General features: G+C 46.8%; 1 protein-coding gene across 2 annotated transcripts in view; it reads left to right on the forward strand.

Moving 5' to 3' along the window:
* Window positions 1-13,634, forward strand: part of ASIC2 (acid sensing ion channel subunit 2) — a 1,151,688-nt gene that overhangs the window by 1,051,530 nt on the left and 86,524 nt on the right. For both annotated transcript variants that reach the window (XM_032428763.1, XM_032428762.1), the window contains exon 2: window positions 10,665-10,815. In XM_032428763.1, the coding sequence (XP_032284654.1) occupies window positions 10,665-10,815 (151 nt within the window). The remainder of the gene's footprint in view (window positions 1-10,664; window positions 10,816-13,634) is intronic.

Raw genomic sequence — 13,634 nt, forward strand, 5'->3', positions numbered from 1 at the left:
TCAAGAAAGGATGCTGTACTTTGTCAAATGCTTTTTCTGCATCTATTGAGAGGATCATATGATTCTTGTTCTTTCTTTTGTTAATGTATTGTATCACGTTGATTGATTTGCGGATGTTGAACCAACCTTGCAGCCCAGGGATAAATCCCACTTGGTCGTGGTGAATAATCCTTTTAATGTACTGTTGGATCCTATTGGCTAGTATTTTGGTGAGAATTTTTGCATCCATGTTCATCAGGGATATTGGTCTGTAATTCTCCTTTTTGATGGGGTCTTTGTCTGGTTTTGGGATCAGGGTAATGCTGGCCTCATAAAATGAGTTTGGAAGTTTTCCTTCCATTTCTACTTTTTGGAACAGTTTCAGAAGAATAGGTATTAATTCTTCTTGAAATGTTTGGTAGAATTCCCCTGGGAAGCCATCTGGCCCTGGGCTTTTGTGTTTTGGGAGATTTTTGATGACTGCTTCAATTTCCTTAGTGGTTATAGGTCTGTTCAGGTTTTCTATTTCTTCCTGGTTCAGTTTTGGTAGTTGATACATCTCTAGGAATGCATCCATTACTTCCAGGTTATCTAATTTGCTGGCATAGAGTTGCTCATAATATGTTCTTATAATTGTTTGTATTTCTTTGGTGTTGGTTGTGATTTCTCCTCTTTCATTCATGATTGTGTTGATTTGGGTCATTTCTCTTTTCTTTTTGATAAGTCTGGCCAGGGGCTTATCAATCTTGTTAATTCTTTCAAAGAACCAGCTCCTAGTTTCGTTGATCTGTTCTACTGTTCTTTTGGTTTCTATTTCATTGATTTCTGCTCTGATCTTTATGATTTCTCTTCTCCTGCTGGGTTTAGGCTTTATTTGCTGTTCTTTCTCCAGCTCCTTTAGATGTAGGGTTAGGTTGTGTACTTGAGACCTTTCTTGTTTCTTGAGAAAGGCTTGTATTGCTATATACTTTCCTCTTAGGACTGCCTTTGCTGTATCCCAAAGATTTTGAATAGTTGTGTTTTCATTTTCATTGGTTTCCATGAATTTTTTTAATTCTTCTTTAATTTCCTGGTTGACCCATTCATTCTTCAGTAGGATGCTCTTTAGCCTCCATGTATTTGAGTTCTTTCCGACTTTCCTCTTGTGATTGAGTTCTAGTTTCAAAGCATTGTGGTCTGAAAATAGGCAGGGGATGATCCCAATCTTCTGGTACCGGTTGAGACCTGATTTATGACCTAGGATGTGATCTATTCTGGAGAATGTTCCATGGGCACTAGAGAAGAATGTGTATTCCGTTGCTTTGGGATGGAATGTTCTGAATATGTCTGTGAAGTCCATTTGGTCCAGTGTGTCATTTAAAGTCTTTATTTCCTTGTTGATCTTTTGCTTAGACGATCTGTCCATTTCAGTGAGAGGGGTGTTAAAGTCCCCCACTATTATTGTATTGTTGTCAATGTGTTTCTTTGCTTTTGTTATTAATTGCCTTATATAATTGGCTGCTCCCATGTTAGGGGCATAGATATTTACAATTGTTAGATCTTCTTGTTGGATAGACCCCTTAAGTAGGATATAGTGTCCTTCCTCATCTCTTATTACAGTCTTTGGTTTAAAATCTAATTTGTCTGATATAAGGATTGCCACCCCAGCTTTCTTTTGGTGTCCATTAGCATGGTAAATGGTTTTCCACCCCCTCACCTTCAATCTGGGGGTGTCTTTGGGTCTAAAATGAGTCTCTTGCAGACAGCATATCGATGGGTCTTGTTTTTTAATCCAATCTGATAGCCTGTGTCTTTTGATTGGGGCATTTAGCCCATTTACATTCAGGGTAACTATTGAAAGATAGGAATTTAGTGCCATTGTATTGCCTGTAAAGTGACTGTTACTGTATATTGTTTGTGTTCCTTTCTGGTCTATGTTGCTTTTAGGCTCTCCCTTTGCTTAGAGGACCCCTTTCAATATTTGTTGTAGGGCTGGTTTCGTGTTTGCAAATTCCTTTAGTTTTTGTTTGTCCTGGAAGCTTTTTATCTCTCCTTCAATTTTCAATGACGGCCTAGCTGGATATAGTATTCTTGGCTGCATATTTTTCTCATTTAGTGCTCTGAATATGCCCTGCCAGTCCTTTCTGGCCTGCCAGGTCTCTGTGGATAAGTCTGTTGCCAATCTAATGTTTCTACCATTGTAGGTTACATATCTCTTCTCCCGAGCTGCTTTCAGGATTTTCTCTTTGTCTCTGAGACTCGTAAGTTTTACTATTAGATGTCGGGGTGTTGACCTATTTTTATTGATTTTGAGAGGGGTTCTCTGTGCTTCCTGGATTTTGATGCCTGTTTCCTTCCCCAAATTAGGGAAGTTCTCAGCTATAATTTGCTCCAGTATACCTTCTGCCCCTCTCTCTCTTTCTTCTTCTTCTGGGATCCCAATTATTCTAATGTTGTTTCGTCTTATGGTATCGTTTATCTCTCGAATTCTGCCCTCGTGATCCAGTAGTTGTTTATCTCTCTTTTTCTCAGCTTCTTTATTTTCCATCATTTGGTCTTCTATCTCACTGATTCTTTCTTCTGCCTCATTTATCCTAGCAGTTAGTGCCCCCATATTTGATTGCACCTCATTGATAGCCTTTTTGATTTCTACTTGGTTAGATTTTAGTTCTTTTACTTCTCCAGAAAGGGTTTCTCTAATAACTTCCATGTTTTTTTCAAGCCCAGCTAGTATCTTTAAAGTGATGATTCTGAACTCTAGATCTGACATCGTACTAATGTCCGTATTGAGTAGGTCCCTGGCAGTCGGTACTACCTCTTGTTCTTTTTGTTGAGGTGATTTTTTCCGTCTTGTCATTTTGTGCAGAGGAGAATAGATTAATGAGAGAACAAAATGCTAGCAGGGTAACAACATCCCCAGAAAATATACTCTAAACAAATCAGAAAAGACCTGAAGCAGTGGGAAAAGAAAGGGAAAGAGAGAAAAAAGAAAAGGAAAGAAAAAAAGAACAAAGAAAAAGATAAAGATAAAAACAAACAAAAGCAGAACAAAACAAAACAAAACAAAAAGAGAATGTGATCAAATATGATCAGGCTGGATTATAGATCAGTGCCACACACTAGATTTTGGGTGTATTTTGGTCTGTTAAAAGAAAGTCCCTCCCAAAATTTTAAAGAAAGAAAAACTTATATATGTACAAAAATAAGGGTTGATATGATGAAGGGATGGAATATCACTGTAAAGATGGAAATTATAAAAAATTTTAAAAAAGGATTTGATAAGTTGTTTGAAAAAAGAAAGAAGAGGATTAAAAAAAAAAAGAAAGAAAGAAAAAAGGGAGAGAATGTGATCAGGCAGGGGAGTAGAAAAAAACCATACACTAGAGATTTAGAGTATATTTTGATCTGTTAGAAGAAACTATCTCAAGATTTTAAAGAGAGAACAACTTATATATATGCCAAAAATACGGGTAACTACTGTGAAGGGTTAGAATATGACTTTAAAAATGAAAAATAAAAAAAATTTTTTTTAAAAAAGGGATTGATAAAATGTTGGTTGAAAAAGGGAAAAAGAAAAATTCAAAAAAAAAAAAGGAAAAAAGAAAAAAAAGACAGTTAAAAAAAATAATTAACTTTGAAAGACTAAAGAATCATGGTAAAAAAGCCATGAATTCTATGTGCAGTATTCCCCTAGCGCTGGAGTTCTGCCGTTCTCATTGATCGGTAAACTTGGTCTTGGCTGGCTGTTCTCGCTGATCTTCTGGGGGAGGGGCCTGTTGCCGTGGTTCCCAAATGTCTTTGCTGGAGGCAAAATTGCCCCGCCCTTGCCGGTCCGGGCTAAGTAATCTGCTCGGGTTTGCTCTCCGGAGCTTTTGTTCCCTGCAAGCTTTCCGTACAGCTTTGGAGGCGGAGAGTGAAAATGGCGGCTTCCCAGTCTCCGCCCCGGCTGAGCCGAGAACCCGGGGTCCCGCTCCCCAGCGAGCCCCCAGAGAAAAGCAGTCAGTCACTCCCGTCTCCCCGGTCTCCGGCCGCACTCCGTGCTCACCCGGCCTGTGACCGCGCCTTTCTATCTGGCACCCGACCCCGGGTGGAGTCTCCAAACCAAGCAGATCCCCGCGGTGCGCTCCCGCACCTCTCCTCCCGGGGGAAGAAGGTGAGTCTCCCCGGATCTGCCGCTTGTTGGGTCCCTGCTGGAGGAGCAGTGGCCCGACTGTGCCACGGATCACGGTTTATAGCAACCCCGAGCTGAGAGCCCGCGCCTGGGCTCCGTCTCTGCAGCCGGCTTCCCTGCTCCGATACCTGGGAGCTCTGCCGCACTCAGGCACCCCCGGTCTTTCTGTGACCCTGAGGGTCCTGAGACCACACTGTCCCACGAGGGTTCCACCCCCCACTTCGCCACCAGAGTGACGTCCCTCAGCGGAGCAGACTCTGAAAGTTCCGATTTTGTGCTCCGTGGCTCTATCACTTGCCAGAAGCGGCTGACGGAGGCCCCTCCCCCGCCGTCTATCCTCCCGAATATCGCCTCGGATTCACTTCTCCGCACGTCCTACCTTCCAGAAAGTGGTCACTTTTCTGTTCAGAGAGTTGTTGCTCTTCTTTTCTTCGATCTCCTGTTGAGTTTGTAGGTGTTCTGAATGGTTTGATCCCTATCCAGCTGAATTCCTGAGAGGAGACGAAATCCAGGTCTCCTACTCCTCCGCCATCTTGCTCCGCCCCCTACATAATTTATTTTCTTAAGTAGGTACATTGTAGAAATGTTGTTTGCAATATTAATTGAACGAGAAAACTGTGTCTTCATGAGTATCAGCCATTCCTAACCTTTCCCAGCAAGGGCTCCACTTTGCATTTCCCGGACTCTGTAAGGCAGGGGACCCCAGCAGGTCACACCGAGCCTGGATGCTAGCACACAAGCCAACAGTGCTGCCAATCTTTTTCATATTCCCGGTTGTGTTGCTCTGAGAAGGGGGTCCTGGCCATTATCTCCAGCCCCTGGCATGTGCAAACAGAAGGCTATACAAGAAGAGCCCAGACCCAAGCCATCAAGCCCAGGTCAGATTTTGGCTCTGTCCCCAAACTAGCTGTGTGACCTGGAGCAGATCACTTCACCTCTGTGGACCTTAGACTCCCATATGAAAAAGAGAAGTTTGGATGAGAAGATGCTTGCTTTTTCCAGGATACGTCAGCAAGCTGCAGTCTCAGCAGTTGGCCGGGAGCAGAGCAGTTTGGGAGAGTGATATGGGTTGGAGCTGTAGCTATGAGGGACAGGGGCAAAGAGCACAGGCTTTGGAACTAGGCAAAGATGAATTTTGCCCTGAGTTCTCCACTAACCAGCTCTGACCTGGCTCAGCCCCTCCAGGCCTTGATTTTTTTATCTGCAAAATGAGGGTGATAATACCAAACTCATGGGGCTGTTTTCAATATTAACGATGGCAGCTATAAAGTGAATGGCACTCCGGGGAGGGTTGCAAACTCTAAGAGTTACAGTAAGGCAGTGGGACCTTCTCCCCACCCCACATCCATATTCTTTTAGTTTAAAATGTGTCAACTTCAGATTGGTGGGATCTTTCCACTTTTCCAATAACTGGTTACAATTCCGTTGGAATTCACATGTAGATTTTCAAAAGTGGGTGGTATGCATGGAAACATCTCCTTCTCCTCCAGAACTCCATGATGCCAGTCATCTCAAGGGCTGCCCAGGGCTTCAGCAACAGGCTTAGAATTATTAAGGATTAAGCAATCAGTGGCATATGGCAGACTTCATCTCCTCTAACTACTTCGAAAAGAGCTTCGTATTGTAGGGAAATAAGCAGAGAGGACAGGAACCCTCAACTTCCCATTCAATACATCTCAGCCTCCCTACCCATAACCCAAATGACTAATCTCTCTTCCGCTGAAAAGGAGAAACTTAGCAACCCTCCCTTGCACGGATTCATAACTAGTTAAGACGTCTATTACGTAATCCTCCAAACGAACACACTTAGATCCTTTCTTATAGGCCGTCCAACCACAAGGCAAGATTATCTTGCTGGGTCTGTGGATAAGGCAATGCACTGGGGAGAGAAATTAGCATGTTCGGGGCCATGGATTTGGCAAGTGATAAGGAGCTGCCCCAAATTCTCAGGCTTCCTTCCTTGTGACTTCCCTAGTGATAAATTCTCACCGACAAGTCCCAGCTCTACTACTTACCTCCTCAGCAGCCTCAGTCTCCTCAAAAGATGTCTCCACATCCAGGGAGCTAGACCATAATTAGGGAAGAGAGAGCACCTATGGAAATGCCAAGCTGGGCCCTGCGCAGAGTAGAGGCTCAGGAATTGTTAGATTCCTCCCCTTCGTGGGGCCACTGAGAAGGTTGTTGCCACCATCCGTAGGCAGTCTAAGCTAAAATGCACCATGCAAATGTTAGCAATGAAGGTTAATTTCACCGGGCTCGTTTTTATCTCAGGATTCCCCCTGTCACCCCCTCACTCCTGGAGATCCAGGTTTGAAATGTGCACCTCTAACTCCTATGAACTAGCCCGACTGAGTGCAATTCTAGGCTCAGAGCAACCCAGCCGATCTAGCCGTGCCGTCCGTGATGGGGCTGTCAGCACTTACTGGGAGAGCAGAGCGATGCCTGGGAGAATGGCAAGTCTGAAGCAGCAGCAAGCTGGGCCTGTCTGGACTTAAATAAATTGTATTTTCTGGCTGGGGATGATAAGACAGACAGTTGAAGCTTGTGTTACCCTTACACATCATTATGGCCCCGAAATGGGGAAGGAGAGCTGCATCCTGTCCCAAGTTTGTAGCAAAACTCTGCCATGTGTAAATAGCTCTCAGGCCTTTGATGTTGAGCAGAGAGGAAAATAATCCTGTTGGAAACACCAGAAAGTAGCCTTGGGCTCCAATGCACAGTCAGGGAGGCTTATTTCCTCTAATACCTTCATGCAGAAGCCAGCAAAAAAAGCTTAGGTAGAATGAAGTGGGAAGCTGAGAAGGGCCTCAGCAGACAAAGGATGGGGAGGGAGGGTAGGACCTGTGTCAGGCCCAGCTCCTGCCAGAACCAGCAAGGTTGGCCAGCACAGAAGAGCGCCTCCCAGAGGCGGGCAAGGGTGATATAGGATGGCAGCACCTTGGAGTACCTTCCTTCATTCAACAAGACAGACACAATCCCTACCCTCTCAGAGCTTACAGTCTAGCAAAGACATAGCCAACAAATAACCACAAGGATAACCAGCTATTTACATGATTTTATATGCACTATAAAGGGAAAAAATGGGATGTGTGAAGTTGTAAGACAGGACGTCTCAACTGAAATGGAGGCTGTGAGCAGGCGCTGGGAGAAAGATTGACACCACGGACACCTTCAGGAGCCACCACCTGGGCCCAGGATGAATAGCAGGCCTGGTGATGGGGCAGCCAAGGATGGGGAGTGAGTCTCTTATCACTGCCACCACAAAGACTTGTCTGCTCCCTCCCCTACAGGGGAGACATGGATGCATGAGGCTTTGGTGGTGCCAGCCCATTATCAATGACCAGCTGAAGGGAGCACAGCCCCAGAGCTTCCATCTCCTATTGTAAGTTGGTAAGCTAAGAGCCTACTATAAAGGAAGATCAGACTAAACATGCCCTCACTGTGCAGCCTCAGGCAAGTTTTCTCCTCCCTCCCAAGTCTGTGTTTCCTTCCCCTTGAATTAAGGCGGGTTGGTGAGATGGTCTACAAGACCCCTCGGAGTTTCCTCACCTTTTCATCCCCTTCTGAAACTCACAGAGGGTTGACGCCCTCTCTCTACCCCACCCACCCAGCATGTCTGGGATCACAGACACTGGACTGGGACCACCGTTGACCCGGGAGGTAGGAGGTCACAATTTAACCCCAGCCCAATATTCTGGAGTTCAAGTGTGGGGGAGGTTGGGGAGTTGGAATTTGCAATAATCCGGTGCGAAGCTGAAATGTACTTTTACTTACAAATCTCCTCATATACATAGGCAATTCATATTATAATCAATTTTGGAGGCAACTAGCCTATTTAGTGGATCTACAAAGACAAATTCTATTAGAACACCCAGAAGTCACTCCAGATGTGTTCAACCCATTGCCAAAGATGTGCTAAATATAAGATTCTCTCATCTGTTCATTACCGTGGTCCCAGAAAATATCTCTCCAGGGGAAAAATTCATTAGCCAAGTCCAGTTGCTGTATACAATGGTGATGATAAATCTCAGGGTTTTTTTTGAAAAATCATTGTTCCAACTGTCCTCCCCGACCATGAAGCTGAGGGAGGAGGGCTTGGCTGTTCCAAAAGAGTGAGGTTGGTCAGGGACTCAGACATTTTATACAGTGAAGAAAACGTGGATTCTGATGTTTTGCTGGCGCTTCGCACGGGTCCTGAAATCAGGTAGCAGAACTTGTACTTCTTTGCAATTCCCATAATCCTTGCACAAATGAGAACATGCCTATGACTATTGATGAGCTGATGGAAAAAGCAAGGCACAAACAGTGTAGGGCTCGGAAAGGCCCCAATGACAAAGACCCAGGAGAGCACAACCAGAAAGAAAGTAGGTATTAGACATTCATGGATTTCGTATCTTAACATCTCTACTTAATATGTATAATAATGTGACTTTAGGCAAGTCACTTAGCATCTCTGGGCCTCGTTTTCCTCCTCTGCACCATAGGAGCAGCCAAACCCAGAGCAATCATGGTTGCAAGAGTTAAAGGAGGTAACATAGATGAGCGTCTAGCAGAGCATCTCGCACATCGTAGAAGATTCTCTTCCTTCCTTCCATCTGGCCCTCAAGGTCTGCATGAAAAAGGGAGTCTCCAGCACTTGCCCGTTCTATTTATCTGCCCCCACACTGAAGGATGGGAGGCCAAAGAGCCCCCCTGTGGCTTCCATGCTGCAGGCGGGGACAACTCAGTGGACCATGGCCAAGGGGGGCAGTCTGGTCCCAAACATCAGGGGCTGCAGGAACCCAGCACAGTTGGCCTCGCTCTCTTCCAGCCCTTTTGCCAGATGTAATTTGGCTTCGGCTCGAAGTTCTAAAGTAGTTAGGTAAGCATAATAACCCATAGCATTTGTAGAAAGCTTTTATAGTTTTCAAAGCACGTAATGCCTCAGCTGATCTTCTCAGTAACCTTGAGAGGTAGCTAAAGAAAGGGCGAGAATTCCCATTTTATAGATGGAGAAGTTTATAGATGGTTTATTTGGTTCCGACTAAGGAGTGGCAGCATCAAATTTGGACAAAGATCTCTGCATTACTTGCCGTGGGCTCTTCCCACACCTTCACACCATCACACCATCACACCACATTGTTGTAATCATGTAATCATCAAGTAAAAGTGGCCCCAATAACTACTGGGTGAGAGGCAATGTAGTAAGTACTCAGAATCAGAAGTGAACAGCAGAGTCAAGTTCAGGAGAGATGTAAGACCAAGTCTTTGGAGCCATGTGATAGCTGCCATGGTGAAGGAGCAAGAGGAAAAGGAAGAGAGGGACATAGCCCAACTTGGTCCAGGGACTCAGGATCCCCTGGAGGAGACACATCAGTCCAGTCTTGAACAACAGTTAGAGGCTGTCCAGGCAGGAAGAGAAGTGAGAGGAATTACAGGTAAAAGAAGGAGCAAATAGAAAGCCAGAATTGTGTGAACCAGCAGGTTGTCTGATTTGACTCCATGCACCCACTCATCACTCACTCATTCATTCATTCGTTCATTCAACATATATTTCTGGAGCACCCCCTTGTGCCAGGTACCACCCTGGTGTATGTACCTCAGCAAACAAGCGAATGTAGTCCCTGAATGCATGGAGTTTCCCTTCTAGTGGAGTCCCATGGACAGATGCGGAGTGCTAAGATGGAGTGGGCAGAGGGCATCATAAATGGCTGGGTATGGAGGGCCTAGATTTAGCCTATGGGTGCTGGGGAGACCTGATGGATTTTAAGCACAGGATTAGCAAGGTGAATTTCGAATTTCGGAAAGAAGGAGCCCCAGTGAAGTTAAAGGATGGGCTGGAGGAGATGGTCTGGAATGCAGGAGCCCAGCTAAGAAATTGTAGCATCCCAGACAAGAAGTGACTGGGTCCTGAGCTATGGCAGTGCAGTAGAGAAAAAGTAAAATGCATGCAGGATGTAGAGACAGCCTTGACAGACCTTCCTGGCTAATTGGACATGGGAGTGAGGAAGAGGAAGAGTGGAAAGCCACTCTGAGGGTCTGCCTTGAAATTCTTGGCAGGTGGTGATGCTATTCCCTGGAAGAAGAGTGCAGGAGAACCATCAAGTGGGGTGGGAAACTGAGGAAGGTTTTTTCCCCCTGGGAGTCACTGAGTGTCAGGGGACTCTGTGTCCCCCTGAAGTCACACTCATCAGGCGCTGGGATCAGTGAGCCTGGATCCCAGGAGAGAGCTTGGGGCTGGAGGTGCAGATTGGCTTACAGATGATGTTCAACATTTGGAAATGGACAGGACCACCCGGGCTGGGGCAGTGCTCAGAGGGAAAAGACACCAGATCCTATTGCAACGAACCCCAAAGTGTGTCCAGATATTTCTTTGATGTCAGAATCCTGCTTGGCAAATTCAGGCCATTAGCCAGAGTGAGGAATAATTGGTCCTCAAGAGGGCTTGACTGGGGCAGGCTGTGGGGACTCTGGCCTGAAGTCACACTTCTTGGCTCTCACTACTCTCTAGTCTGAAGTCACTCATGTGCTTCTCTCCCTCTTCTCTCTCCTTCAGGTGTTTACAAAATATGGAAAGTGTTATATGTTTAACTCAGGCGAGGATGGCAAACCTCTGCTCACCACGGTCAAGGGCGGGACAGGCAACGGGCTGGAGATCATGCTGGACATTCAGCAAGATGAGTACCTGCCCATATGGGGAGAGACAGGTGAGCTGGGCACAGGGACCGAGGCTGTGGGTGATGGCAGAGGGGTAAAACACTCTGGAAGACTGGTTTGCTTTGGGTGGGCTATGTTGGCCAAGACTGTGAAGGACGGCTCTCTCTCAGTGAGAGGGCAACCTACCAGTGAGGAGTAAGGATGTCCCTGCATGGACTGTGATGCTCTGGGCTTCCTCATATTTAAGGAGATGGGAGAGGGGCAGATGACAGGAATACTGGAAAGGGAAGGCAGGTAGGCTGAGGGGGTGTTGGGAAGTAGGCATGTAGGAAGGTATGATTGGGCAGGCGGGTGGCTTGATTTCAGGAGAAAAGGAAGACATGGACCAACCCCTCCTTCTTTCAGCCATCTTGACTATCCCAGCGCAGCCAGGAGGCCCAGTAGAAAGGAAAGCTGTTCCTCCCCTGGGGGGAAGGTGGAGGAGCTTGCTGGGTTGGAAAGCCAAAGGGCATGGACTCAGCGTCCTGGCACCAGGCCTGCATGAGCCCCTGGGGGGCCTGTGTGTACAGGCTGCTGAGTTCGTTCATGCACAAATTTATTCGTGTATTTATTCAGCAAACTATTAATTAGCTATGTATATACCATGTCAGGCATTGCACCGTAATGACATCAAGGTGGAAAAAACCAGGTCCTTGACCACAGACTAGAAGAGGAGGCACACAATCACAGTCCAGTGTGACATGAGTGTACCCACATGAAGAGGAGAGTGGCCTCCACCTGGGGGCAGTGGGGGAGGCGTTCAGAGAAAGCATCACAGTGCCCCAGGCATTTGAACAGAGTTTTGGGATTACCCTGGATTATACAAGTGGGTCCTCACAAGTGGGGTGCAGGATGATCAGAGGAGAAAGTGAGGGAAACAGAGATAGGAGAAATACAGCCAGTAAGCCTAGGGATGCTGGCGACTTCTAGAATTCCGCCAGGTGGAGAAAGTAAAGATGTGCCCAAGAGTGGGATATGGATGCCACGTAGACTCAAAGCAAGAGTAGTATTGCATTTAGGGTATAAGGGGGGAGCAGTGAAGGGTGTGAAGGATAAGCCTGGGAAGGGAAAAGGGAGAGAAGGTTCCAGCAAGAAGGAGGCCCTGGGCCCTCAGATTGGAGCTGAGGTGGGTAGAGGCCAAGCAGCCCATTCCCCACCTCTTACAACCCAACCCCCACCCCATGATTCCTGGAACTGGCCCCTCCAGTCCTAAAATCTGGCCCTGACCATGCCCAGATATTCCAGGCTTCTGAGGGCAGCCAATGTTTCTACCCTGGGGATGACTGACTGCAAACACTAAGCTCCCCGCCCCCAACACATTTCCTTCCTGTCTCTCACTCAGGCTCCCTGTGGGGAGAGGTGAGCATGGCCACTTCCCTCACTGTGTGGTTGATTCTTCTGCTCCTACAACGGAGAAGTAAAATAGCCGCCACACGTGTCACTCCAGCAAAGCCTTCCAGCAGCTCATGTCAGGCTCCAGGCCATGGGCTGCTTGCTGAGGAGATGCATACTTGGCTCCATCCACTTTTCTAAATTCAGTGGCTCTGCCCTCCAGCAAACAGAGGAAGGTCTGGGTTTGTGTGGCCCTCTGGCATCCCTCAGAGCTGACTGGCAGAGCCTGGCTTTCCAGAACATCCCTGAGACCAGCCTGTGTCCTGGGACCACGGGCATTTGCAGACAACCCTGAGTCCTAGGAGCTGGGTCTTGGTCACCCAAGAAAGGCTCTGCCTTTAGACACCGGAACATATATACTTATTGAACCACCTGTGGGAAAGAGGAGAAATGGGCAATAAAAATGGATCCTAAAGACCTCATACATACCCACAGCCCGACAACAGATTAGTTATGTCTTTGTAGAGTGATGTTGGATTTCCTGCTGTTACCTCGATTTGGGAATGAAAGCAAATGTATATATACACACATGAGCATACACACATACTCACAAAATGCCAGGCACCCCATCACACACATCTCCACACAGCATAGCTCCCTGTGGGGCCTGGCCTTGTGTCTGAGCATTGGCCAATGATAGAATGGGCTCCAACCTCAGGGCTTACCCCTGGGAATCTGCATTCTGCCTCCTGATGCTATGGATGGATAGAGCAGGAAAGCTCTGAAACCATCTCTCCCAGCCAAACCCTTTGCTCCTTGGTGGAGGGAAAACTGAGGCCTGGCATGGCGACCTTCTAGACATCATGCTGGAAAGTCATGGCCAAGCCAAGATTGTAATGACCCAAATTTTTGACCACCAGTTAGCCCCAGTGGACCATAATCGTGCTCGAGGACCTGCTGTTGGCCTAACACTGTGCAGGGCATGGTCAGGGAGGCAGAAGACACCAGAGAGAGACCCTGCCTTTCAGGAGCTTATCATCTCAGTAGGCAGCCAAAGTGGTGCAAAGAATCCACAAGAGGACAGCCTCACTCCTGCTGGTAGCTTGAGCTATCCCTTATGATCCACCAGTCCTCCTCACTTAAACCGTGGCTTCTGGGGTTGGGTGTTTGGGGAAGGAAGCTGCATGAAGAAGCAGGGGGTGAGAGCAAGGACAGGGGCTAGAAGAAACCAGTCAGAGGAGAGACTGGTCGGTGCTGCCCAACAGAACTTTCTGCAGAAATGGAGAAAATGCTCTCTAGCTGCACTATCCAATATAGTCGCCACAACGGAGCATTTAAAAGGTGGCTCATGGGAATGAGGAACTGTTTTTAATATCATGCTGTTTTGATTAAATTGCCATGGTAGGGGAGCTGGTGTCTACCACATTGGGGAGCACAGTTTCCAATTGTTCTGGTCGGTTTCTTGGATGTTTGCCTCTGCAGCCAGCTCCCACATTCT

This window comes from Phoca vitulina, unplaced genomic scaffold, assembly GCF_004348235.1.
Source record: "Phoca vitulina isolate PV1807 unplaced genomic scaffold, GSC_HSeal_1.0 scaffold40, whole genome shotgun sequence".
Taxonomy (NCBI): Eukaryota; Metazoa; Chordata; class Mammalia; order Carnivora; family Phocidae; genus Phoca; species Phoca vitulina.